The sequence below is a fragment of the Poecilia mexicana genome, unplaced genomic scaffold (genome assembly GCF_051168715.1).
Source record: "Poecilia mexicana isolate PSO_F unplaced genomic scaffold, ASM5116871v1 scaffold_13, whole genome shotgun sequence".
NCBI classification, from domain to species: Eukaryota; Metazoa; Chordata; class Actinopteri; order Cyprinodontiformes; family Poeciliidae; genus Poecilia; species Poecilia mexicana.
In genome coordinates, this window is record NW_028263382.1 from 32,290,345 (window position 1) to 32,318,140 (window position 27,796).

The following is a 27,796-nucleotide window of genomic DNA, read 5'->3' on the forward strand; positions in this document are numbered from 1 at the left end:
ATATCAAAAATGGTCACTTTAGCTTCTTATTTACATTCATAATCTAAATATTTCAGTGTGGAAAAACAAATTAGACTTTTTATACATACAGGTGGTTAATTGATGACCTCGATTTTAAAAAAATCTAGAAATCCTAAAAAAAATTTTTTCTATTTCTTCAATGTTTAAGTATGTAAAACCCCTTCAAAGTGATTTTGTGTTATTTCTTCTATGTGGGGTAAATTAGCTCTACAGGAACTGCAGGATTATTACTCTTGTTCTCTTGCCCCCAATCCTTCCACCACTGAGCACTTCAATTCGTGGGAAACTTTTTTCTTCATTCTTCTTCTCTCCCTCCCCCCTTTCACTCCTTCAAGATGTGATCGAATGTTGCCTCTGGTGATTTTACATCATTTTTCTCCGCCTTCCAGCAATCCGATTCCAGTGGCTTGTGTGGGTTGGATCTCTTCCTCTAGCGCCTCAGAGTAAGACCAACCATGTGACAAAAACACTGGGCTCATTAGAAAGCCAACCTGACAAGAAGGGTTTTATTGTCCTGGGACAAAAAATCACTTCCACCGAGATCCATGAAACTGCAGCGTGCATCACTTACGTTTATTAGCAAGAGGCATTATATCAAAACGACAGATTAGGAAAATATAATTTGCCTTACAAAGGTATTCAATTATGTATGATTATGTAAACTGAATTAATTTATTTTTACCTGTTAAACTTTTTACTTTTGTCACATTAAGTGGAAGAAAATTCATAAATGATTCTCATACATTTTCTTTTACAGATAATCTGACAGTTGTGAAATGTATTTATAATAAACATTTTAATTTCACAAATGTATTGAATATGTTTTGAATCTTTTTAGGTTCATATGTCAAACAGCTTTACACATATACGGTTGATGCTTTTGGCCATTCCTCTTTGGAAAGTTAAGTCAGTTTAATAGAAATTTTATCTGAACTTTAGATTTTAAATCTTGTCAAGTGTCAAGAGTTTTCAGTTAGATTTAAGACTTTTACTAAGCCATTCTAATAATATGGTTTGTCCTCCATCAACAGCATCCCTGAAGCAACTGAAGAAAAGCTCGATGTGTTTAAACTAAGGTGCGGTGTTGCCGCTGGGAAGTGATGACTAATAGTCAAATCCCTTGTTCTAAAACATCCGCCACGCCACCTGCTCTAGTTCCGCCCTGGGCAACTGTCCATATCAAAAACCGCCACTGATAATAGTTCTGTTGACGATGTCCCTACAGGTGTGCTCTGAAGGCAAATGAGGGGGAAGCACTTTCCTTTAACGGTACTTCTGAACGGCACTAATTTGTGTTAGTCGATCATGAAAAGAACATTTTTTTCTTTTATTGTGATGAGACAAATCAAATAGAGGTGTTAAAATTAAGTGAACACAGAAACAAAACGAAATCTGCGAAGAAGAGTCCAGTGCAGTCCTTTAGGTATCTGTATGCATTTTTGAAAGAAGAAGAAAAAATATATAGCTACATTATATTGCTTATGATAATAAAATAACACTAATGAAGATAAAAAATGGTAATAAAGTAATGATATTGCCGATGATAAATCGACACCGTCTGCCCCCGAGCGGGAATGAAACATTCGAACTTATGCGATCTGAATGCAGGATGCAAAACAAATACAAAAAAAAAAAAAAAATCCAACAAAACTTTTCGACACTTAATGTAAACAGAGAAATCTTTAAAATCCATTAGGATTTTTAACAGCACAGGAAGACACACAAAAAGTGGCCCAAGTTTAGACGAGGAGATGCTTAACAGGAACAAACATCTTCTAACTTCATCTCAAACTCTTCTGGATCAAGCTGACCTACATCTTCGGTGCCCAAACTGAATTTGGCCCTAAACTTGACACGCTTTGACTCCTGGAGTTCAGTTTGGATCTCTCTCTCTCTCTCTCTCTCTCTCTCTCTCTCTCTCTCTCTCTCTCTCTACATTCCTCAGCCGGAGAGTTTTGTCCCGACGTCGGGATTTTAGGTCGACATCGATTCACCGCCTCGTTTTTTGTTGTTGTTGCGTTTGAAGGATGTCCAACGTCCGTGGTGTGTTGGCACAACCACCCCATGATGCTTACGTTACCATGGGAAACGTAGGCAAGCTCGAATTCCTCCACGCATGTTCCTAGAGTGGCACTCTTCTCCTCTGTCAGGGGAGGGGCCTGGAAGGTAACCTGCGGTCACGTCTCTCTGGAGAAGCCGTGAGGAGGAATGGGGGGGGGGAGTTCAAGCTCAGATCGGCTTTAACCCTCTGCTCTGCTGGCCACGCAGCAGAAACACAATGCCCGCCCAGTCTAAAGAGGTTAAGCTCTGTCCTCTGACTCCTCCTCCCCATGTGGTCACTCTGCGTTACGAGTCGCACCACCTCGGCCTGGCTTTAAAAATGGGAGGGTTGCGCCAGACAGCGCCAGAAGATGCTCGCCAGGGGAGCTGTCTGCGCTACGCGTGGTGCTGAAAAGTGCCACCCGCCCACCATCATGTGGTCAGTCTTTTTCGTCCTCCTGTCCTACCTGGACAGAAACGTGGCCAGGGGCGACTTCTCGAGCCTCGCTTCGGACGCGGACAAGGAGAGCAAGGAGATGTTCTCCGTGGTCAATGGCACCTTCTGCGCAAAGACGTCCCCGCTGGGAGGGAACGTCCTCTACCAAGTGTCGGACGGAGCCGAGGTGATCCGCACCGTGGTGAGTCCCGGCGGGCAGCTGGTGACCTGCTCGGTGGTCGTGAACCGGACGGAGGTGAAGTCGTTCGCGCACGAGTGCAGCCTGGGGCTGGAGGAGCGGAGCGGAACCAGCCGGCGGCCGGAGGAAGAGGAAGAGGAGGAGGCGCGTTTTGCGCGCATGGATGAAGCCAGGCTGGCGTGCCGGGAGTTTGAGAAGAGCAGGGCACACAGCGGCGGGGAGGATGAGCAGGGAAAGGGTTTGAGGAGATCCAAGAGGGGCTTCACCTACCCGGGGACTCTTTGGTGCGGAGCCGGGAACATGGCGGATAACTACAACCAGCTGGGTAAGAGAGAGGCGACGCGTTGTCGAAATGAAATGATCGCACGCGCATATACACGCCTGACTAAACGGTGACCCCGTGACCTCCTTTCTGCAGGAGACTTTGCAGACACGGACAGCTGCTGCAGGACCCACGACCACTGCCCCCACGTCATCCACGCCTTCTCGTCAAACTACGGATACACCAATTTCAAATGGCACTCCATCTGTCACTGTGACTGCGATGAGGAGTGAGTAACACTGGAGGCTTAGTTGAGTTTTTTGTTGTATTGAAACATGTAAATGGGATTAAACATAATTAAAATAATTATTTTGAGCAGTCCCTAGCATGATGTTATTATATCTAATGCACTGTGTAACTCGTGTATAAAAACCAAAGTGTTAAGATGGCCAGGGTAGAAACAGTCGATATTTGTTTTAGGGTCACCAGAGGGTGTGGGACAACCAAGAACTTCTGTAAAATCAACTTTGATCTTTATATCTTGTTATATCATTATCCCCTCATCAAAAAACATATCTGGAGTGTTGATTTGATCCTTTCATGAAGGTTTGAGTAATCCTTGAATCTCCCATGGCGACCATTTAGGAGAGACTTAATGCTCCTGGTGGAACTGCAAGTCTCCTTAACTTAACATAGGAACTATTTCTCAGTCCAGCAGCATGTCTTTTAAGTCATATGAAAAAACATTTTTATAACACGGTTTCTTGATTGTGCTGTGCCTGGAAATACATCATACCGCCTCTTTAAATTAACACAAGACACGATGAGAAATACCACCAGATATCAGATATCTGTATACTTTGAAAGTGGTGGTAAAAAGCTTTTAAGTAACTCATTTCTCCTACTGTGCCATTTACTAAGACAAGAAATTTGAAAACAAAAATCTATCCATTTAAAGAACAAGTAGAAAACAGACAGTAAAGTAAACAATTTTTAATCAGTGAACTCAGGGAAGCTTTATGGGTTTCTGTAAAAAAAATAAAAAATACTGACGAATATCAGGTTGGATCCTGTTTTGTTTTTGTTTTGGTTTCTGTTTTATTTTGTTTTGGGAAGCCTGCTGCTTCCACATTCCCCCACCAGATTCCGCCTGTGAGCAGAGCCCCTGGACAAACGCGTGGGAGAACCTGGAGACACACCTGTGGCACCTTAGATGACAGATTCTGTGGATATTTAAGAAGTGGCGAGCTGACACGTCGTTGCCTGAGTGTTTGTTTACCCTGGGGTTGGCTGAGGTTCTCCAGCATTTCTCAACAATGGAGCTTATGTTAACTCCTGTGAACCCCCTGTCTGCTTCCTCACAACGCCATTGGTATTACCAATCGGTTGCCTTCCTCGAGCACTCCCTTCCTGGTCCTCTGTTTTCTGTGGATTCCTTCGTGATGCAGCAGTACGTACCTGTTTGTGCCCAAAGCCGTCCGGCTTCTCATCCTCCGGATCCTTGTCAGCCGTCAGCTCGCCCTCCACACAGCAACCTTACCTGTCCGCCCTCCCACCACCTCTTGGTTCTCCTCGTCGCCTCCAGATTTCAGTCTGCTCCAACAAGTAACTCACTCTGCTCTAAAGTAAGCCTCCACCATAAGATCTGTGACTCCTTGTTTATCAGAACCTCACCATTACTTCTCATTTACAGTGGCTGTTCTGGTGGATCCAATCCTGACTCCTGCCCCGCACTCACTCCCTTTCCCTTTATAATAAACCATCTTGTTGTTTTGAAATACGCATCTCCTGATTGTGTTCTTGCATGTGGGTTCAAAGACTGGAACCAAATATGACAACAAAAATAAATAAGTGCTTGAAATAACCACCTTATACTAACTGAGTGTTGTGATTGTCAAGGAAAACATGTTCTGTCATTTAGGGAATTTAATTCATTGGTCAGCTCGCATGTGCGCTGTATAGCAGGTTTTAAAATCAAAAAGCCACCGAGCGTGGAGGATCCAGTTGGAAGGTCAACAGCGTTGACCCCACATTCATAAAACACTGCATAAGGCCTTAAAATCCTGGTTCAACTGAGACAAAATTAAAGATTCACTTGTAAATTTAAAGCAGAATCAAGTACAGCAAAAACATTAAAACATTATTTTACATGTAACTTGTCAGATGCAAAGATGTGGGCACATCATATCTTCTTGTTTTGTTCGTTTTGACCGACACTCATTTCTTCCTGCAGGTTGAAAGCTTGTCTGAGACAAGTCAACGACACATCCTCCAGGGTTGTGGGTCAGGCGTTTTTCAACGTCATTGGTGTGCCCTGCTTTGACTTTGCCTATGAGGAACAGTGCGCTGAGCGCCACTGGTACGGCCTGTAAGTATCACCGCCCAGTTCAGCAGGCCGACAACTCGCAAGGCTGCAGTTCATGAATTCTTTATGAACTTCCTTTCCTTTTGTCTCCTCTGTCCCGCAGGTGCAAACGATATGACAAATTCCCCATCGCCGTGCTGAGAGAAGCAGTGCCGTACGACTACGGCGGTGTTGACGTCATAGACGAGCTGACAGTGGTGCCACCCAAGCGGGAGGAGTCCAAGAAGAGTAACGAGGAAGAACAGCGGGAGAGTCCCACTCAAAGTAAGATATCGGAGCCATCACTAAGGAACGTCGTCATCGCCGCCGAGGACTTCGTCAAGGTGCTTGCCACTGTCTCCACGTCTCAAAGCTCCAACGCCGACTCCGACAAGGAGGAGGGGCAAAACTCGGAGAAGAAGAGGAAGAGCACTGGGGTGAAGAAGAAAGCAAACAGAAAACATAAAAAGAAAGGGAAGGGCAGGAGGAGGAAGCAGAAAACGGAGGCGGGTGTGAAAGCAGAGGAAGGAGCTGCAGGAAGCAAGGCAGAAGACATCTTGTCTTTGAGCAACTTCATCAGCGAGTCCAACAAACGCAACCAGTCAAGCTTTGATGCAAACAGGGTTGATGACAGGGAATTTGAGCTTAGAAGGACAGACGAGCCCTCCAATCAAGTCATGAAAGATGAGCCTGCCTCTGGTAAGGAGAAGGTTTCCATTACGTCACCTCTGAATGTTCGGAAGATGCTACATGAGTCAGTTGAGGGGATGAAAGAGGAAGTCTCTTTGTCAGAAAGCCCGATGAATCTTACGCCACAGAAAGTAAAAACCAGAGGACAAAAAAAGGGTGGGAGAAAGAGCGGCAAGAAAAATTCACCTTCTTCCTCTGAACACCATAGATTAAACCCTGTAGACTCTGTTCCAATGATTATTGACTTACTGCCAACCGCAGAACCAGAGCAATGTAGCTCCACCACTACAAGCACTGCCAGTGTTCCTATTGTAGCCTCCAAAGTGCAAAGGAGCAGGTCAAAGGAGAGAGGAGACAAAGAGAGGAGAAAGAAAAGAAAGAAAGTCAGCTCAGACACTCTCATTGTGCCTTCTGACCCTCAGGAATCCTCTCCAGAGAGTTGGACAGCGTTCCCTCTCTCTGGGTCTCCCACCTCTGCACCAGCCCCACACACGGAGCAGCTGCTTTTAAGAGCGCCATTTTACAGACCGGACAGTCAGGTTACAGCTCTCAGCCCCAACTTTTCTGCCTCAAAGAGGCGAAGGTCAAAAGAGAGAGTGCCGAGACACAGAAGGAGGAAAACAGTCATCCTTCTCTCCAGTCAAAATCTATTCTCCCACAGCGGCCCTGAAAATGCTAACCTTGTTCCCACAACTCCTTACAACCTGGTCGGTCGACCAGGTTTCGCGAGCACCCCTGCGCTGCGAGACACAGAAGCTCATGATGAATTGAGGCTTTTGACAACAGCCACCCCCACGGTGAGCACAAATCTCAACAAGCTTCTAAGTGAATAGCAGAAATCCGACCAGGAACAAAATGAACCAGAGACACTTCCAACTTCACCAATCAAGGTCAGATCTGAAAAGTCCTGGACGACCACGTCTGCAGCTCCATCCATTAGTCCGCTTCAGTTCTCTATTGAGAGAGCGAGAGCACAGTTCAACAGGAAGAAAAGGAGGAAGGCATTGCAGTTGCGTCGACAGCAATAGGCCCCTGTGTTTCTGGTGTAGCTGGACTAGGAAGGCTTTAGTCTAGAGGTTATGTGTGATTATACTGCTTAAAAGAATGAAATCATACAATCTCTGATTTTCTCCCGTATGTCGGTAATAAAATTTATAAAATATTCTTTGTGTGTTTGTTTGGAGAAATGGTTTACATCTGTGATGAAATCCTGTAGAGTTGTAAACAGAAATAGCTACAAAAACCAATAAGGCTCTTTGAGAAAATAAGTTTTGGCCCTGTTTTTAGGCCCCACCCAAAGCTGATTACCGTCTGACCAGTAGAATCAAGACATCTACTACAAATCAAAAGTGTGGACACAACATCATATTGAATTGAATGAGATGTGTCCAGACTTTTACCTGGTAATGTACAGTATGTTTAATTTATTGTGTGCCGGTAAAAAAAAAAAAAAATTACAATAAAAATGTTGGGGTTTTTTTCAATAAAAGAAAGCTCCTGCCCCAAAACAGAACTCTGAGGCGCACCCTTGAATGTCTTCAGAAGGGCCAAAAATGTGGTTGGTCAATAACGTTTATTGCAGTAGGTCAATAAACGTCAGACAAGTTATAAGACAAAGATTCTTCCAATATTGCTCAGAGAGGATTTAATTGGCAAATGCAAAAGTACTTTTTTAAATATCTGTAAATATATATTTATTTATATTATAAAACAGTAGTTTTAAAGTTTTGATCTACAAAAATCTTCTCAGTACGCCAAAGTTACCAATAATTTCTCCAACAGCTAAAGGATGCTTACGAGATTTAAAAAGAACCACAGCTCCTAGCTTAAATTTTTAATAGATATTTTTTAATGTAAACTAGTTAAACATAATGCTTATTGGGATGATTTCCATGTGCAGAATGTAGGATTGTATCCCAGTGTTACTAAACGAAAATTTTTTTTTTTGCTAGCTAGCTGCTAGGGAAGTTTATGTTTATTTAAAAGAAATAAACATGTTATTGAACTGTCAGGCATACAATGTGTAAGCTTGAGATATTATAGAAGTACCGTGAAAATTTAAATTAATTTATATAATCCAACAACACTACCACACTCGCTAGCACCTAACATTCTTGCTAGCTTAATACTTTGTGCACATTATCCCAGCTGGACATGTTTAATCACAAAACTCAATGTATAAACTGCAAAGGCTTTACTGTAACCTTCTTAAATGTCTTTCAGATGATTTTGTAATCTTTAATTTTCAAACTGTAGAAGGGATGCCATGAAAATGCTGAGTTTGTGCAATTTGGTTAGTTTTCTGGGTGGTGCAGACCTTGATCCACTTGCTGCCTCCAACACAAATCGGATCACATTCTTGTCCACACAGATTACACCTTCATTACTTTCACTTCTTGCATTTTAGGGTTGTAATAGCTGGCACAGAAACCCCCTGGTCAGGTGATTTTCCACATGCTTACATTATACGGAGAAACTTCAACAGGCACAGCAGCCACATTTGACCACTGTTTCTGCGATATTACAAGGTTTTTCATTGAAGAACTTTATTGGAAAGTAATACAAACAAGCTGAGTAAAAGTCCACACCAGCACACACATGAGAACAAAAACTGTGGAGGTGAGGACTGCAGGTGTATGAAGACAGCAGATTTTTATAGCAACTGAACTCAGGAACACAACAAAACAGACTGGGGACAATAATTTGACAAACTGAGAAAAACGAAGAGGTATTTATGCTGGGAAGGTTGGTGTGATGGAAGACAGGTGAGTTAATGAGCAGATGAGAGACAGCTGGGGAGTGCAGAGAGCTGAGACTGATTTATTCACTTGATAAATCAGGTAAAAAAAAACTATCACTAACAACAGACTGAGCAGTACACAACACACACACCGCCAATGTACTCAATAAAGTTAATTACCGTAGTTGGTTTGTTAATTTAGTTTATCTAAATTAAGATAATTTATGACGTTTGGAAAAAATAGAAAAATAGAGTGAATACCTCACATTCTATTTGGTGGAGCATAGGGTTGGTACACAACACAAATTTGTTAGTGAATATTGAAGAATATTGTTTTATAGTTCAGTGACATTTTCAGAGAAATGCTGTGCTATGAGTGTTATCTTTTGGGAGTTTCAGATCTGTGGCTTCTGATTATTATGTTCTGTAAGGACATTAAACTGTCAACAATATTTAGCTCATATCGCCTGCTAAAATATAGCCTAAACAAAAACAGTTTATGAACTGCAAACAAGATTAAATGTCTTTCTATGAAAAAACATTTTTCACCTTTCACCGTCCACTTAAGGTGAAAACGTGTTGAGATAGAAATTAATATTATGTTTTTAGTCTTTTCTGCAAAACTTGGCTTGACAAGGGAGATTATCTTCAGACAGAAAACATGCCCGTACATTTTATGCAATTTTTCAAGTAATTTGTATCGTTTTTAACTATATAAAATAATGAAAGACAAGCGCGAATACAAGATAAGCAAGGATTGGTCAGTCTTAACTTTAGTATCCTTAAGATAGATATTTAGAAATTATTTGTCATATTAAAGGTTGCTACATTTGGGGCTGCACAGTGGCGCAGTTGGTAGAGCTGTTGCCCTGCAGCAAGGAGGCTCTGGGCTCAACCCCCAGCCCCGGTCCCTCCACATGGAGCCTGCATGCTCCCCCCGCGCATGTGTGGGCCCCCTCCAGGTACCCCAGTTTCCTCCCACAGTCCAAAAACATGTCAGGTTAATTGGCCTCTCCAAATTGCCCCTAGGTGTGAGTGTGTATGCATGGTTCTTTGTCTCTGTGTTGCCCTGCGACAGACTGGCAACCTGTCCAGGGTGAACCCCACCTCCCACCCGGAATGCTAGCTGGAGAGGCACCAGCAACCTTCCCAACCCCACCAAGGGACAAGGGTGTAAAGAAAATGGGTGGATGAAGTCGCTACATTTGCAACTATTTTTACTTAAACACTTATATATAGCTAGAGATGATAATAATGATGATAAAAATAATAATTAAAAGATTTCATAAGTACACACCAAAAATTATATGTATTTTGACAGCTTTGGAGTGATTTTTTTTTTCTATTTTTAGATTTTAGAACAAAATGAATCTAACTTTTACAATTGAACGAAATCTCAAGCTGAGGCCAAAAGAGTGAGCCATTCATAAATATGCAAAATGAAGAAAGATGGGTAGTCCACTTAAACATGATAAAGTACATAGAATAAAGTTAAAACACATAAATTTACTATTACAAGCCTCATATCTTTGCTGCCATTCTAGCCAGATATTGCATGAAGTAGAAGAATTCCTAAACCCACCTATTTTTATTGCTTCTATAATTACAAACATTTACAATTTAGTCAGAGGGACAGAGGAGTGTCCAGAGCGCCACGTGTGGCTCTGGAGCTGCAGGCTGCAGATCCCTGATCCAGACTCCTCTGTGCCAGCCCACGTCATGCCCTTGGGATGGTGGACACAATGTTATCTACAGGAATGTCTGGAGTCAAAGGAGAGAATCTGCAGTAAAGGCCAGCATCCAACTCCTTCACCAGGTTCCACCAGGTTCCCTCTGTACACCAATTTATTATTAGACACCAAAGACAGTCCTACTCAACAACCTAGTGGAGATAAAAACATAAGTTAAACAACTTTTTAAAAGTGATTCATCTAAATAAAACAAAGGAGAAATAGAAAAAAATACCTTTGGAAGACATAACAATTTAACATACTATTTTTAAAAATGCCATGTAAACTTATGTCAACTTGAGCATTTTACAATTACACAAAACCTATCTTTTCATATGATATGGTTACTGTTGTATTAAAGCCCAAACAAAGATGTTTTTCTAAACAGTTTGGAAAAATTACTTGCCTTGACCTTAACCACTGGTACTACTTGTGATAGTGGTGCTAAAAGAAGCTTTAGAAAACCTAGAGTGATTAAGGGACCTGTAACATGATGGTTCAGGCCTGAAAAGACTGAACAAGTTTAAATTTCATGTGAAGTTTAAATAAAAAAACAACCCAAAACAACAACAACAAAAAACAACAACAAAAAACATGTTGGTCTGATAGAAGAATGACAAAAATCAATGACTAACAGTGTTTGGACAGATGAGTCTAAAAGTGAACACAGATCTGACCCGAACGTTTTCAGAAAGCAGCTTCAGCTCAATGCCAGACGGGTTTTCATATTCAACACCTGCTGTCAGCTTACCTTTATTTTGAATTCATTCATTTGGTGAAGCTAGTATTTCATTTCAAGAAGCATCTTTTCAATAAGAGAAAACTTTTCCGATACATTCTGGGAACAGAATATTATGTGGAATGACAAAGTTAAAGCAAATATTTTTGAACCAGAAGCATTTAGAAGACTAAATGATTTTTAATAGACTTTTTTCCCCTTATGAATAAAATTCCAGTTCTTCCACCAAATTCTATCAAGCAAATATAATTGAAGCATCTTTTAATCAATTTCAAGCTTCCTGTTGAAAGCTCCTGTTGAAACTAATTTGTGCCAAATATGGCACAAATTAGTGGAGTCACTTTTCAAAATGGCAAAGCAAAGAAACATGCCGAGTAATAAAAAAGCTTAAGATTCGTGTTGTTAGAGGGCCAACAAACACTCAAGTGGCCATTAGCTTAAATCTCAAGGAGGTTCGGAGTCGAACATGAACTCACCTACAAACTAACTGACCTACTAAGAAACAGCAACTTTGTAAAAATTTGAAGAAGCAGCCTCTAGTCTTTATAGAGTAAAAAGCTGTAGCAAATTCACTCATTTTAGTATCAAAAACTGTCAAGTCAGTTTTGCTATGACAAATGTTGGACATTTTTTATTGATTCCCACAAGATAATTTTTTTTGATGTAGAAATGTATTCTAAATGCTTCTACTTCAAAATAAATATTTGCTTTAACTTTGTTATTCCATGTAATTTTATGTTCCCAGAATGTATCGGAAAGATTTCCTTTTATATAAAAAAAAAAAAGCCGACGAGATGTTTTAATTTGCACGAGCTCCGTAGCAGCTGCAGCCCGCAGTTCAATTTGAACAGGCTGACAACTTTGTGTCGCCCCCTGCTGGTACTACCTCTTCACTACGACTCAAACAGATCAGATTTTGATTCTTCCACATTTTTCAATAAATAAAAATTGCCTTTTCTTTGTTATGTTTTCTTAAATATGTCAGCTATATCTAAAGTATCTTGAAACCAAAGTGCCGCAGAGATTCATAAAGTATGATTTTGTTTCCAACGGTCACAAAATAAGTTCCAGAAATTTTTGTGCCTGCAAACATTTAAATCCATCCGTCTAATGTTTTTGTGACTTTTTTTGTTCTTTCATGATAACATTTTAAATCTAATTTCCCCCCCTTGCTTTCTTTTCTAAATAAAAATAAAAAATGACAGAAAATATTTCAAAATGGGTTTTATTTCAATCATTTCAGTATTTCTGCTCGAGGATAACAATACAGAAAACAGACACAATTTAACCATGACATTTTAAATTTAGGGAGAAAAACAAAGTTGTTTTGAGTAAAAAGCTTTGTTGATGAAACACTTGTAGATTACACAAACTAAAACATTTTTTATTGAACTAAATTATTTATGCGCATTTCTTTCGTTATAGCTACTTGACACATTATTGTGTGCTGCTAGCAAACCAGCCAATCCCAGCAGCTGAATTCAAGAACAAGGCGCTGACTGGCAGTGTCCCAAAGAGCAGAGATAACGACTGTAGAAGTTGCTTCTCTGATAGACATAAACTCATTTCCGCTAGGGGTGAACCGATTTAACATTTTCAGACAAAAAGAAATTGATATTGGCCAAAATTGAAATGGGCAGGTCAGGCTTTTTAAATGACGGACAGTAACTGGTTAGTTCAGAAAACTACAATCGGTGCACCCCTAGTTTCCACTGCGCATGTTAAGGTATATTTGCTGTTTCAACAACCAAACTAACCAGTTGTAGTCTTCATCATGCTGAACTACACTTGATTTACTCTTCTCAATCTCTGTGAGAAGAAAGCATCTCTCATGTGGACGGTCAAATTACCACCATCAAACTAAAAACTTTTGCAGCCCATAGCTGCTGCATTTCTATCTACGCTTTGGCTACGTCAAACAAAAAGGGTTGCTCTTGGCGTGGACTTTCATGTGGCGCACCAAGTGGTCCCTTCTACTCAGGGATTTCCCGCAGACGCCGCAGGGAAACCCCTTCACGCCCGAGTGGATCGACTCGTGTCGCTTCAGTCCCGATGACTGACTGAATTGTTTCCCGCAGGTCTTGCAGACGAGCGGATTGTGACTCCTGGCGTGGTGCAAGAAGCAACGGTATCGTGTGAAGCATTTCCCGCATGCTTGGCAGGAATAGAGCTTCTTGGCCGCCCGGATGGCCCTCTGCTTGATGGCGGGCTGCGACGGGACTCGCGGTTCGGCCAAGTGGGATTTCATGTGGCCCAGCAGGTAGTCCCTTCGACTGAAGGACTTCCCGCACGTGCCGCAGGCAAACGGCTTCTCGCCCGTGTGGACTCTTGCGTGTCGCTTCAGGATGTAGGGGTTGCTGAAGCGTTTCCCACACGTGTTGCAGAGGAGTCGCTCGACCTCAGCGCCAGTCGAGAAGCTGGCGTGTGGGCCGAGCGGTTTTCCACCGGAGCCGTTGGTTTTCTTGTGGTGGATCAGCTGGCAGTTCTGGCTGAACGACTTCTTACCAGCGCCGCACCTCAACTTGTTTTTGCGCATGTGGGTGCTCACGTGTCGGATCAGTTTGGATCTAAACTGAAAGGTTTTCTCACAAAAGCCGCACCCAAAATACTGTGTGCCCGCGTCAACCGTAGAGCCCGACACCAGAGGGTGGTCTGCGTTTATATCATCCGCATGTGCACCTTCGCTTCCTTCGTAAGATTCCTCCTTAGGTACAAACAGGGAGAGAGGCTGGATCCGGTCACCTACGCTGGTTCGAAGAAAATTGATTTGTGGAGGTTCTGGTTCATCCTTGACTCCAGGGCAGATGCTGTCCTGATCACAGAGCAGCTGGTCAGTGGGAGCGTCCTCCTCCATGTAGGGCCATTGCCGTGGGAGGTCTGCAGCAACAAAAAGACAAAGTAACTGAAGGGCAGAGGAGAATCTGGTAGAAAGGAGTAGTTTCCATTTAAGAATCTTGTCAAATGAAGGACAAAAATAATTTGATACTTTACATTTTCAAGACTTGGATTTTGAAAGTCCTCATCAGGACCATTGCTGCCATTCTGAGCAGGAAACAGGAAACTAATAATAATAATACTAATAATACTAAAACCCAAGAACATTCTGAATATTCTGAATGTGACCGGATAGAATTGGAAATAAAAGAAAAATAGGTCTAAGTTTACATCAGAGTGCAACAAATATCCTTCAAATATACCTTTTAATTCAAATATAACAACAGAGACTAACTCTAAATTATGTTATTTTGTAATTTTCATTGATTTATATATCAACTTTTTTTTAAAGTTAAATTTGATTAGAACCAAAATGCATCAAAAGCCATTTGCCCCCCTGTGTTGGCTAACCATTCAAATGTTCTGGGGAAAACCATTAGAAACTTATCTGACTGGGAAGAGCATTCAAATACTGAAAAATAAACTAATATTCTTGTAATTCTTGCTCATAATCCACCCAAGGCCAGACTCTAATGCGTGGCTTTGTGCTGCTGTAGTAAAGAAACTTAGTGAGCATTGAAGCCCCTTCGTCTCTGTCCTCACTGTAAACCTTTACTGTAAACCAATCAAGCCTTTACAAATTTGGCAAGCTTTAATCACGCGGTTCCATATGGTGGAATCAGACCATACATAGTGTAAAAACATTCCAACTTTTGTCAAGAACTCCAGGAAACTAAAAAAGATAAAAATCATAAAAACAATGTGTCCACTAAAAATATTGAACAGCGCTTTAACAGCAGAAGAGTCATAACGGACTAGTTCGTTCTCCCCACCTTCCTGATAAGCATTCAGAGTGTGTCTGTGTGTCTCCTCCTTTTGCTCTGCTTCCTCTTCCTCCCAGATGCTACAGCAGTTCTCCTCTTCGTGTTTCACCCGTGGAAGTCGTGGTTTCTCCCGGTCCTGGCTGCAGCTTGCCCCCCTGTCAGTGGCCAGCTTACTGGCAGAAACCTCCTCCACCATGCTGACATGTTGCTGCGGGAGGCCTGGAAGAAAAAGACAATGAACAACTATTAAGACGGAAGAAGATGAGAATCTGGAGACTATCAGAACAAAAATTGGTTTACATTGTTCTACATATTTAGAAATAGCTACCAGTTCCCAGTGTGAAGTGTTCTTTACAAAATTAAAAGTTTATTGAACTTTGAGAAGGCCAACTTGCATTATTATGCCATTATTGTTGGAAGTGAACTCAAAACAACATTATCGTTTATTGCAATAATTACTGGGACAATTTATCATCCAGCAAAAATATCGTGACAGGCCTAGACACACTTACAAGTTTTAGATTTAAAACAAGATGAAATTTCAAAAAGCAACATTTAAATTCTGATTTTATTTATCCAGGGGGAAAAGAATATATCCTAATCACATTTAACTGTGTGATAAGTAATTTCGTCTCTTGTTAAATCACTGTTTGACTTTGCCTGAGTTCAGTAAATCACTTTAGTAGAACCCAGAACTGGAAACTACCTGAAGTTTTTTCTGCTGCGCTGAATGCAGCTGAAACTGTCCGTGTCTCCTTAGGATTACAAAACGGATTTAAATGTTAAACAAGTGACTCAGATATCTTGACAAAATAGAAGCTACGAATATTTCCTTCTATGTCTGTCAGAGAAGTGCACAATGCAGTGAAATCTATCTCAAATGATTGTATCCTGAATCGCATATGCGATTTGAATTAAAAATGTGTTTTCAAGGTACCAAAAAGCAAATAGTTGTTTTAAATAAAGATGCCACACGGCTTCCCAGGCCAGTTAACCGTAAGTCAACCTGTCACCACCGCCCACCATAAAGCATTTTACTGAATTTTAAAGAAATTCCGTTCCATTAGTTTCAAATTTAACAGAGGTTTCTGAAGTACATATCAACAGACTAAAAAACAAACAAACAAAAAAACGCCGTCATCGCTCTTATTTTGAAAGCTGGTATAGCTAATAAGCTCACAGGCTCCCGAGAATAAAAGAAGTTATCCTCGCGTCCTAGAGACTTTCTTACATATTAAAAATGCCCTTATTGAGTTAAGCTTCATGTCCATACTTAATCTGTGCAGCTTCAAATGCGGTTTCCAGTGGGCATTCCACAGTCTGCTATTTTCCTGATATCGGATGATTTGCTTTTCAAACTCTGAGAATATTTCCTCCGCAGCAGCAGTCAGTCTTTCTCTGATGAACTCTCTAAGGTCCTGAGATGAAGACATTGTTACTACAAAAACTGAAATATACGAGGGGGAAACAATAGAGGCCTCTCATAAAATACGTCTCCCACCCAAAAAAACAATTCATATGCTGCAGATTCTTCTTCTGTTGTTTTTGTGGCGGTAGGCAAGGAAGAGAACAGCGCATTACCGCCACCAGCTGGTGTGGAGGTCGAGCTGGAACTCGAATTACAGAACAACCTGCACAGATCATTTTAAGATAATGTAAACCCTACTGTCCATTGGCTTTTAGTTCAAGTTGAAGATATTTGACCTGTTACTGAACAACCTTTCTATCTTGTCTAGCTAAACGATAAGTCGCTCTGATTTAAGATTTGACTTGAAGTTAACTGTATGATCAGTTTCAATGAACAAAGAACAAAAATAATAATAATAAAAAAGGTCAACCAGCAGTTTGGAATGCTAAACAAATTCCAGTCAGCTAAAAGGTTTGCACAGTTAAGGTTAAAAATATCCCAGTGAGGAAAAACAACAAGAATCCACCCTGAATTCGGATATCTGCCTGGGAAAGTGACATTTTGTCCATATCCATATCCACTATGTCTGCCATGCATGGTGCATGTTAAAATTCCCCTGTCTAGACAACTTCAATTAATTTTTAATCTTATCAAACTACTGACACTCAAGAGGCTGTAAAATATCCATATCTGAAAATGGACTGTCACGTGAAACTCTGCTTTGGCATCATGCTGTTCATGCTCTCCCACTTTAGAGGTAAACTACATGCAGCAAGACTCCATAATATGTTAGTTTAACCAACTTTCCTTTTATTAATTTCACTGTTTGGACAGGAAATGGAGGAGGGTATTAGCATGGTAATAAAGTTTGTGAACAAAGTTTGAACAATGTTTGGACAGTTTGGTGACCTTTGACCTGGCCTAATATTTAGATTAGGTTCCAGAATCATCTGGAAAAACAAGGATAATATTTTGTCATTGAAGTTCACACAGACATTCTCTCCCTGTCAATGGTGATAAAAAGGTAAAAAATATTACCACCTTCAGTCCCATGCATTATTCTTCTAGAACAAGAATTCTTAAGCTGCAATGGACTGGCGACCTGTCCAGGGTGACCCCGCCTCTCGCCTGAAATGTCTCGCTGGAGATAGGCACCAGCACCCCTCCTGACCCCACTAGGGTCAAGGGTGTAAGAAAATGTATGGATGTATGAATTCTTCAGAGTTTAATAACAAGTACCAATGAACTTTTTCTTAACCTACTTTTTCCAAGTACCACCATGCTGTCAACACATTACAATCTAATAGAGAAGTTGGACTTTCTACATTTGTTGGGTTTCGGAGAACACGGTACACGGCGTGTTCTCCGAATCCCTACCTGGAGGGGAAGACCGGGGCGGGCCGGTGCGGTGGGTGGGTTTACAGAGCGTGTGAATGTTGTCCTACTAAAACTAAAACGCCTGGTCACTGGGTACAACAAAATGAAAATGTTACAGATTTTCTAACTTGTATGTAAATACACTCATTTTTTCTGGTTGGCTGCCAAATTCATCAAGCTGCTATGCTACCCTTTTGCACTTGCCATTTTTTGCAAGTGCAAAAGATGGCACTCCTGCCCAACTAAAACCAGAAGAGATGAGGCAGCATTCATGCTAATCTACTGTAGTAATGAATAGTGAATAAAAAAATAAATAAAAAAAACATTCTAAAAGTTGATGTTTCTTTACATATTTGGTAGCATTGTGTGTAGGTTTGAAAACTGGGTTCCCCTTTTGATTTTTATTTCATTGTTTGTTCTCTTACCTAATTTGTTGCTTGTTCTTTTGCAGATCAATACATGTGTTTGATTTTTGTTTTGTGTACACTAATCGGTGAATCAATACGAATAATTTAATAAAAAAGGGATATGGGGGGTGAGGAGTTCTTTGGCCAGAAGCTAACGCTGTTGGGGGAGGAGGAACCCTAACTCCAGACTCTGGATATTGTAGATGTGACCCTGCTTAAACACAGCTGAAGTCATAGCAGAAACTCCTGTCTCAGTATGTCATGAGCTATTCATTACACTCAGTTATGTTGAACTAAATATCTAAAACATGAAGGTTACAACTCCTGAAGAATGGACCCTGAGCTACATTGTTCCTACTTCGCTATGTTACAAATACAAACTTTAAATTTTTGGAAAATACTGACACAAAAAAGCAACAGAGTTTACCTCTTAAATCAGACTTTTATTAGTTATACTCTTCTTTATTAGTTTTAATCATCCCACAGACATGGTGAACAAACCATGTGAAGCTTTAGCGTATAAGTTCGGCAACTCTACGACACTTGCTCAACTGATCGCATCTGAATGTCTCCGATCTGAACCAGAAAAAAACAATACAGAGAAAAGGTCATTTAAAATTGTCTAAAGCAGGACAAAAATGACAGAAAAAAAAAACTGTTTCAAAGAAAAATAAACAACCTGCACATGAGGAGGAGCACTGAGGACGTATACGACAGCATTAGCGACGTCTATTGCTTCCAGAGCCTGGGGGAAAAAACAAACAAACAGTTTAGTCATTTCAGCTCCCCAGAAGCGTAACAAAAGAATCCCACTCGACGATAGTTGTCGTACTTTATAATAGGAGTAAACCGACGCGGCTTTCTCTGCGTTTTGGCTGTAGAGGCGCGGAGCGAACTCCGTCTCCACTAAACCCGGAGAGATGCACTGCAGAGAGAGAAACGGCGTTGAGCACCACACAGTACACGGCTTGTTCTCCAAATCCCTGCTTGGAGGGGAAGACAGGGGCGGGCCGGTGCGGTGGGTGGGTTTACAGAGTGTGTGACACTTTGTGGTTAAACTGATGAATCTGCTTTGGTTTAATGATGCACTCCCGACTCAATGAGTATAAATCATGGCTTTAAAATCCCCACGGAGCGACGGGGCCTTTACTGTGGCTCTGATGTGGGTCTTGGCGTCTCGCAGCTCCTGCCTCAGGCCCTCGGTCAGGGCGGTCACAGCATACTTGGTTCCCGTGTAGAAATGGATATCAGCGTTGGGAAGAACACGGTGTCCGCACATGCTGCAACAGAAGATGGAAGCTTATAAGGGGCCAGTGTTATTTCAAACAGACAGGAACGGCGGGGCAGCTTTTCATGTGTAACGCATAAGGTCAAGGTCTTATTTTGGAAAATATTCTTGTTTGTCTTATTTTTACACCCCCGAGTGTCAGGGTTTTTGAAGCAAAACTAATCCAAGTTCCATTGGGGTTAGTACATTATTTATTCATTTTAATTTTAACTGAATTCTGAATTTAATATCTCTGGATTGAAGAATTATACACGATTGTCCAAAATTCTAAGTAATAATCTGAAAAGTGTGGTGTGCATTTTTAGTCAATCAGAAACACCACTTGCGATCAGAAGTCACCTAATTACTAGGCACTTTTTTCCACTTCCTATACTAATACCGATATCTGACACATACATGTACTGAATTATACATTTATTTGATAACTCTTCACCAGTACAGCACACTTAAATACATAAACAGCTTCACAAGTTGGGTCAAACATGTAAAGACAACGCAACTTTAATTTGTTCGGTCAGTGTAACCAGGAGTATAACTATCAATGTAAAATAACTAATGAAGAACTTGGAACTGTCAAAACTGACAGTTTAAAAAAAAAAACAAACAGCCACAAAACTTCTTAAAAAATGGTTCAAAAAGTGCAATTAGGAATTCTAAATATGATGTAAAATAAATAATAAAGCATGATGTCGCTCAGAGAGTGAAGCATAGAAGTAGATTGAACAGATCTTGTCACTGATATCAAATGTTTTTCAATATCAGGGCCAATACAAATATTAGTATCGGATTGGTGCATCTCTACTAATTAGTAACTTAAATTGTGTATAATTTGATCTTGGTATAAATCCAGTGGTCCACAAATCTCGCTTATAGAGAAGTTGCAAGAAGAAAACCGTTACTGACCGTTTGAAAGGGAGAAAAGACTCAACAGTGAAGGCGTCTACAGGAACAGATGCATTAGACTTCACTTCTAGAAGAAGCTAAAGGTCTCCAGTGTTTGGCAAAAAGATGCTGCAAGATCGTCTGTTGGTTTAGCAGCTTCAGAGTAAGTGAAGTAAAAAAGGCTCAATAACCCCACAAAGAAGGCTTAATATATAAATCATGCCCAGGCTGTTCAGATACCTTATTTTAAATTATTTTGAAAACGCGTCGATTCTCCTAATCACCCACTGCTTTGTGTTGGTTCAGTTCGATTCAGTTCATTTTATTGGAAACCAGTCGTTTCAATTCTCTCACAAACATTCCACGAAAGATCCAGTAAGATACAGATAAGTTTATTGACGCATGTCTCCATTTTGGAGGATTATTATTATTACTATCATTATTAACCAAAAGTTTACCTGTTTAAGTTGATGATGTGTCCGTCGTCAATTTTCCTTTCCTTCATTGACTGGTACGCTTCACGTGTGCAGATGCTCAGTGCTACAATGTTAACCTGTGAAATTGTGAAAAAAGAAAAGAAAAGAAAAGAAAGAATTTTCTTCAAGTGGAATCAGCAGCCAAACTTCCCTCCGATCCAGGCGGATCAGAACCATCCTTACATCCAGCATGTTCTTCCAGGCGCTGGTTTTGCCGCTCAGCAGAGACTCGGGGTGAGCCAGGCCGGCGTTGTTGATGCAAACGTCCACGCCATTGTGCTGCGCCTTGATGGCCGCGAACATGGACTGGATGTCGTCCACATTGGTCAGGTCGCACTTGAACGGGATCAGCACGCCGCCATAACCGGCACTCTGACACTCCGCAGCCAGGCTCTGAAAGTAAAAAAAAAAAAAAAAATCATCACTTTAAATGTTTTACTGCAATAAAACTAATTTATTTCAGTCACTTCACCGGTGCATTCAAAAGAACTTCAAAGGCGTGATGTCAGAGGTCAGCTAAATTCAAGGAAATTTATGTGAGTTTCTCTGGCAGGCTCGTCATACAACACATTATATACAATAACTTTCGATCTTAGGTGCTTCCTATGCAAAAAAAAGAAAACAAAACAAAAAAAAAACTAGGGGTGCACCGACTGCAGTTTTCTAGCCGATCACCAGTCATTGATCTTTAAAAAACCTGGCTTGCAGATTCTGATTTTGGCCGTTAAAGATTTTATTGTCTGAAATAAAGCTAAAATCAAAATCAAATCTGATCAAAATCAAATAAAATTTTATTTGTACAGCACATTTCAGGAAATATGCTATGTGATGTGTTTTTACGTCACAAAAACACACAGTCATAGAACACACAGTCAACAACTGAAGCCTTACATTTTGCCATCATTACACATCAAGTTGTTGATTCTTGCTACATATTGCAAGAAAGTTGCTGAGTTGGCAACATTGGGCTCACTATTGTTATCTGCAAACATGCAGACATGACCTGGTGGGCCGGTCTGCCAGTCAAACCTCAGCAGTTGATTTTTAGATCATATTTGCTTCCCATGTAAGCATAGACCGATCACCGTTCTCCAAAAATGAATGAAATCAGGGGAGTGGGAGGGATTTATCGGTGGAAATCGTTACTGTTTAAACTTTACCTTTAATAACATAAAGATACCTAATTTTTAAAGTGCAATCAGTAATACTTTTATAACGAATTTATATCAGTAATGATTTCCTGGTTAATGTCAAGTTGTCATAACAAAGACATTTTGAATAATGTCAACTTTGTATTAAAAGTGTCATAATTTACCGAATGACGCTTTATGACAACAGTCATAAATATTCATGAAGGCTTATTGATGTTCATGACAGGTGTTATGTCATGTTTATGACAGTGTCATGTCAGTCTTATTCAACCCCCTTCAAATAAAGTGTTACCGAAACTTTTGCGTGTACAGTCAGAGTCTGTCCTTCAGTGATGAAACGAGAGTTTAGTAGGGAAACGCTGATTGCAGTTTTCTGGCTGATCACCGATCTTTATAAAAGGCTGATCTGTCACGTCCAATTTTAGTTAATTCATGATTTTTTTTCCAAGTAACTGACAATGTGGGATAGTGACAGTCATCACCGATTGCCTGAAATTAAGAAAATATGGGCTGATTTATCTTTTCTCTAGTGCACAGTTAAACACTGGTAATCTTAAGAATCATGGCCATATTTTGTGCAACACAAAAAGCTACTAAAAACTTATTCAGTAGAGATACGGATACTAATCATTTTTATTTGCCCCCTAACAGAATGTTGCCCTGGGAAGAGGGCCACATCGTTCTCATCAGAAACTACAATCGCCCAGATTTATTATGTTTTCCTATGTTTTCAAAATAGCAAATACTGAAAAAACCCAGATAAAATCAGCTCCAGGGATTTTACGCACAGGGTCTAATTGAACTAAGTTCACACAGCCAGCTACAGTCTCTTCTTTTTATTGTGCAGGAACAGATTTGAGAAGAACTGAAGATAAATACAGTCACAAGAAAGTCTTGTGATGAAGCTCATGCCAAATTTTAATCCTTAATTTAAAAGGATCTCTGTGCAAACAGTTCACAGCTGGGGTTTTAAGTTTTTGAAAGAAGGCGTCGAGTGTCAAATTATAATTAGATTAATAGCTTATGAAAGAGTTATTTAAATGTGTCATTAATTTATTAAAACTGGAAAATATATAGAAATTATTTATTAAATATAGAATTAAATTATAAGGGTTTCAATTACATGCAAGAATATCATTTTAAAAACTGGACATAACTATGTCATGATTTAATACATTTTTACTTACACATATTTAATGAAGTTATTTAATGAAACTGTTAGCTTCACCCATCAAATTCAGGAGACAGGATTAGGGATGCTTAAATTCTTATTTCCACTCAAAGTGTAGAAATAACTTCAATAATTTTTTGTAATTTATTTGCTACAAATTCTGGCTGAGCAACTGCGGCCTTTATGTTTCTGGTTTGGTCTGAAATATCTAGCAGGTTTACAAGAGAGCTCACTGTGAGCCTGCATGGAGGAAGATGCCACAGACTTCAGGCGGGATCAGTGTTAGCTAAAACCGGCTAACATTCATAAACTTATTTGTTTAATATAGTATTGAAGTTATTTTTGTACTTCCTGGTGAAGCCATTGACTTCAATGTCATAGCAAATGTGGAAGAAATTCTCCCGACTTCCTGTTTGAAGTAGCCATTGAGAAGTCTGGCTTCCCTAATCCCGCCCATTGAGTTTGATGGCTGAAGTTGACCCAGTAACAGGGAATATTTTATAAAATCATGAAATAATTACAAACCGGATTTCAAAACAGTTGGAACACTAAACAAATTGTAAATGAAAACTGAATGCAATGATGTGGAGGTGCCAACATCTAATATTTTATTCACAATAGAACACAAATCACAGATCAAAAGTTTAAACTGAGAGAATGTATCATTTTAAGGGAAAAATATGTTGTTTAAAAATTTCATGACTTCAACAAATCCCAAAAAAGTTGGGACAAGGCCATTTTTACCACTGTGTGTTATCTCCCCTTCTTCTTACAACACTCAGACGTCTGGGGACAGAGGAGACCAGTTTCTCAAGTTTAGAAATAGGAATGCTCTCCATTCATGTCTAATACAGGCCTCTAACTGTTCAATCGTCTTGGGCTTTCTTTGTCGCACCTTCCTTTTTATGATGTGCCAAATGTTCTCTATAGGTGAAAGATCTGGACTGCAGGCTGGCCATTTCAGTACCCGGATCCTTCTCCTACGTAGCCATGATGTTGTGATTGCTGCAGAATGTGGTCTGGCATTATCTTGTTGAAAAATGGAGGGTCTTCCCTGAAAGAGATGACGTCTAGATGGGAGCATATGTTGTTCTAGAACCTGAACATAGTTCTCTGCATTAATGGTGCCTTTCCAGACATGCAAGCTGTCCAGGCCACAAGCACTCATGCAACCCCATACCATCAGTGATGCAGGCTTCTGAACGGAGCGTTGATAAATTGGGTTATCCTTGTCCTCTCTGGTCCGGATGACATGGCGTCCCAGTGTTCCATAAAGAACTTCAAATCGTGACTCATCTGACCACAGAACAGTCGTCCATTTTGCCTCACTCCATTTTAAATGACTCCTGGCCCAGTACAAATGGCTGAGCTTGTGGAGCTTGCTTAGAAATGGCTTCCTCTTTGCACTGTAGAGTTTCAGCTGGCAGCGGCGGATGGCACGGTGGATTGTGTTCACTGACGATGCTTTCTGGAAGTATTCCTGAGCCCATGCTGTTATTTCCTTGACAGTGGCATTCCTGTTTGAGGTGCAGTGACGTTTAAGGACCTGGAGATCACGAGCATCCAGCAGAGTTTTACTGCCTTGACCCTTACGCACATCGATTGTTCCAAATTCTCTGAATCTTTTGATGATGTTATACCATACCATACGAACTTTATTTATAAAGCACTTTAAAACAACCACAGCTGATACAAAGTGCTGTACATTAAAACGCAACAATAATAAAAAAATAAATAAAAACTCTTGAGTTTAAAAACAAACAAACATACAATTTAAAACTAGATCCTGCTGGAGTTGAAAGCCAGGTAAAATGGATGGGTTTTAAGACGAGCTTTAAAAGTGGACAGTGAAGGGGCCTCTCTGACCTGCAAAGGCAAGTTGTTCCATAATTTGGGGCCCATGACAGAGAAAGCTATGTCCCCTCCGAGCTTCCTTCTGGATCTCGGTACCTCCAAGAGCAGCTGATCTGCGGACCTGAGAGAGGAATCAGGTCAGGAATCCCTGAGAGACCCTATTAGGGTATGTATGGGTGAAGAAGCTCAGAGAGGTAAGTCAGGGCAAGATTATGCAGTGATTTAAAAACAAACATAAGAATTTTAAAATGAATCCTAAAATATACAGGCAGCCAGTGAAGTGAGGCCAGGACAGGGGTCACATGCTCTCTCTTTCGAGTTCCTGTCAAAAGTCGTGCAGCAGCATTCTGAACCAGCTGCAAACGTGAGAGCAGCGACTGACTGACTCCCAGATAAAGTGAGTTACAGTAATCCAATCAAGTCAAAATAAAAGCATGGATCACTGTTTCAAAGTGCTGCCTGGGAAGAAAAGATTTCACTGACGCCAATCGCCTTAAATGATAAAAGATGGACTTAACTACGGCTCTGATTTGGCTGTCCAATTTGAAATCACTGTCCACCTTAAAACCAAGATCTGTAATAACAGGTTTAAAATAAACCTCCAAGGGTCCCAGGTCAACGGAGGAGGACTCACAGGAGCCACTGGGTCCAAACACCATCACCTCTGTTTTCGTTTCATTAAAATTTAAAAAGCTCAAGGCCAACCAAGCTTTAATATCACCTAGACATGCCAGGAGATGTTTGATGGAATGGACATCCTTCTGCTTCAGGGGCAAAGAAATCTGGCAATTGTCAGCATAACAAAGAAATGAAATCCCATGTTTCCTGAGGATAGAACCCAGAGGCAGTAAATACAGAGAGAAAAGCAGTGGGCCCAGAATTGAGCCCTACGGGACACCTTATGGCAGTGGTCCCCAAAGTCGGTCCTCGAGGGCCGGCATCCTGCATGTTTTAGTTCTCTCCCTGGTGGTAGTAACAACCTTTTCAGCATGTCAATGTTCTTCTTAGGCCTTATAATGAGCCATCATTTGATCCAGGTGCGTTAAACTAAGGAGAGAACTAAAACATGCAGGATGCCGGCCCTCGAGGACCGACTTTGGGGACCACTGCCTTATGGCATTGAAGCAGCAGATGATTCAGAGTCACTAATATTCACTGAAAATATTCTGTCCTACAGGTAAGACCGGAACCATTTAAGAACAGTGCCACCAATACCTACAACGTGGTGTAATCAAAGGCAGCAGTTAGGTCAAGTAAAATCAGAACAACATGGTTACCAGAATCACATGCAAGAATGATGTCACTAAAAACTCTTATAAAAGCAGATTCTGTGCTATGAAGAGTTTTAAAACCTGACTGAAAAACCTCCAGGTTGATGATGATAACTTAAAAGTCTTTGCTATTTTACGCTGGGTAACACCATTCTGGTATTGCTTCACTATCTTTCTGCGCAACAATGGTGGAATTGGTGATCCTCTTACCATCTTGGCTTCAGAGAGACACTGACACTCCTTAGCTCTTTTTTACCCAATCATGTTGTCTATTGACCTAGTTAGTGTTAATTGGTCTTCCAGCTGTTTGTTATATGTTCAATTTCCTTTTTCCAGTCACTTATTGCTACTTGTCCCAACTTTTTGGGGATTTGTAGACACTGTGAAATTTTGAATCAACATATTTTTCCTTTAAAATGTTGCATTTACTCAGATTAAACTTTTGATCTGCCATCTATGTTCTATTATGAATAAAATATTGACATAGCCATCTCCACATCACTGCATTCAGTTTTTATTCACAGTTTGTTTAGTGTCCCAACTTTTTTGGAATCCGGTTTGTGTTTAAAAAAAACACAACTTGTTTTTATTAATTTTTTTACATAGAAATTATTTTAATTGAGACACATGTACTGGCTATCGACGTGTATTCATGATTTTGATGACGGCACTCGTCAAAATGCAATGTTTGTCACTGATTTCTCAACTGTATGTTGTTTCGATGACTTTTTATTTTTTATGATGTGAAGCACTTTGAACTACCTTGTTGCTGAAATTAGCACTGTAGCTGCTACCTGCTATTCAAACAACATTGCTTGTTTGATTGCTTCATATAATAAATTATTTCCATAATTATTTACAGTTTAAAAAAATAAATACCACATGTAAATCATTATTCCACAAGTAATTTACTTATTGGAACTTGGCACTCTTCACTCTCCATACCCACAGACCATTGGTTTTTATTAGACCGCTGGAGGAAGTTGGGCATTTCTACTTAATTTGTGATCCACTTGACATGCTCACTCTTCACCTTATGTAAGATGGTTAGCGCTGAACAGTGTTACAATAAAGTTGAACTTGAAACAAACCTTTATTTTCTCTACGTCCCTTGCGCAGCCCACCACCTTCATGCCGAAACGGACCAGCTCCTTAGCTGTAGCCGCTCCAATCCCGACCGAAGCTCCGGTCACCAGAGCCACTCTGCCCTTCCAGCGGTCCATCAGTGCTTCTCACCCGAACGTTCTTCAGCTAAAAAAGGCGACCATAAAGCATGTGACAGGGCAGCAGAGCGACCAGCGAGTTTCTATAGTTACAAACCCGTGAACGCAGCACGCTGGTGGTGACGCAATACGTTATCTATGTGGCGCGTAAAGACAAAAACACCAGGAACGGTCGCGAATTGTATGGAGGCCAGTTTCTGCCACTGTCATGAAATAAATAAATAAATATATATATATATATATATATATATATATATATATATATATATATATATATATATATATATATATATATATATATATATATATATATATATATATATATATAT

The 27,796-nt window shown here is 40.4% G+C and overlaps 3 protein-coding genes across 3 annotated transcripts; 1 reads left to right on the top strand and 2 right to left on the bottom strand.

Annotated features, from left to right (window-relative positions):
- Positions 1-2,316: 2,316 nt before the first annotated feature.
- On the top strand, positions 2,317-7,154 carry proca1 (protein interacting with cyclin A1). The gene is made up of 4 exons (XM_014973230.2): positions 2,317-3,021; positions 3,115-3,247; positions 5,192-5,326; positions 5,427-7,154. Exons 1-4 carry the CDS (start codon positions 2,433-2,435, stop codon positions 6,823-6,825), a joined length of 2,256 nt encoding a protein of 751 aa, XP_014828716.2. The 5' UTR covers positions 2,317-2,432; the 3' UTR covers positions 6,826-7,154.
- A 5,256-nt stretch (positions 7,155-12,410) lies between these two features.
- LOC106907494 (uncharacterized) lies at positions 12,411-16,514 on the bottom strand. Its single transcript, XM_014973229.2, has 3 exons — positions 16,233-16,514; positions 14,969-15,178; positions 12,411-14,078 (listed from the first exon to the last, which is right to left on the bottom strand). Exons 1-3 carry the CDS (start codon positions 16,390-16,392, stop codon positions 13,111-13,113), a joined length of 1,338 nt encoding a protein of 445 aa, XP_014828715.2. The 5' UTR covers positions 16,393-16,514; the 3' UTR covers positions 12,411-13,110.
- A 2,059-nt stretch (positions 16,515-18,573) lies between these two features.
- LOC148155909 (dehydrogenase/reductase SDR family member 11-like) lies at positions 18,574-27,596 on the bottom strand. The gene is made up of 7 exons (XM_088012080.1): positions 27,336-27,596; positions 20,981-21,190; positions 20,780-20,874; positions 19,302-19,431; positions 18,984-19,076; positions 18,831-18,896; positions 18,574-18,727 (listed from the first exon to the last, which is right to left on the bottom strand). The coding sequence occupies exons 1-7, from the start codon at positions 27,465-27,467 to the stop codon at positions 18,686-18,688; spliced, it is 768 nt and encodes a 255-aa protein (XP_087868206.1). The 5' UTR covers positions 27,468-27,596; the 3' UTR covers positions 18,574-18,685.
- Between the last annotated feature and the right edge of the window lie 200 nt (positions 27,597-27,796).

What these genes read in the sequence shown, in the direction of transcription:
- proca1 (XM_014973230.2), top strand. Translation starts at nt 2,433, where the DNA reads ATGCTCGCCAGGGGAGCTGTCTGCGCTACGCGTGGTGCTGAAAAGTGC. An exon ending in CACTGTGACTGCGATGAGGA is followed by an intron (nt 3,248 to 5,191) that starts GTGAGTAACACT and finishes TTCTTCCTGCAG; the next exon opens with GTTGAAAGCTTGTCTGAGAC. An exon ending in GAGCGCCACTGGTACGGCCT is followed by an intron (nt 5,327 to 5,426) that starts GTAAGTATCACC and finishes TCTGTCCCGCAG; the next exon opens with GTGCAAACGATATGACAAAT.
- LOC106907494 (XM_014973229.2), bottom strand. Translation starts at nt 16,392, where the DNA reads ATGTCTTCATCTCAGGACCTTAGAGAGTTCATCAGAGAAAGACTGACT. An exon ending in TTTGAAGCTGCACAGATTAA is followed by an intron (nt 15,179 to 16,232) that starts GTATGGACATGA and finishes TTTTTCTTCCAG; the next exon opens with GCCTCCCGCAGCAACATGTC. An exon ending in TCTGAATGCTTATCAGGAAG is followed by an intron (nt 14,079 to 14,968) that starts GTGGGGAGAACG and finishes TTGTTGCTGCAG; the next exon opens with ACCTCCCACGGCAATGGCCC.
- LOC148155909 (XM_088012080.1), bottom strand. Translation starts at nt 27,467, where the DNA reads ATGGACCGCTGGAAGGGCAGAGTGGCTCTGGTGACCGGAGCTTCGGTC. An exon ending in CCTGGAAGAACATGCTGGAT is followed by an intron (nt 20,875 to 20,980) that starts GTAAGGATGGTT and finishes ACAATTTCACAG; the next exon opens with GTTAACATTGTAGCACTGAG. An exon ending in AGACCCACATCAGAGCCACA is followed by an intron (nt 19,077 to 19,301) that starts GTAAAGGCCCCG and finishes CTCTCTCTGCAG; the next exon opens with TGCATCTCTCCGGGTTTAGT.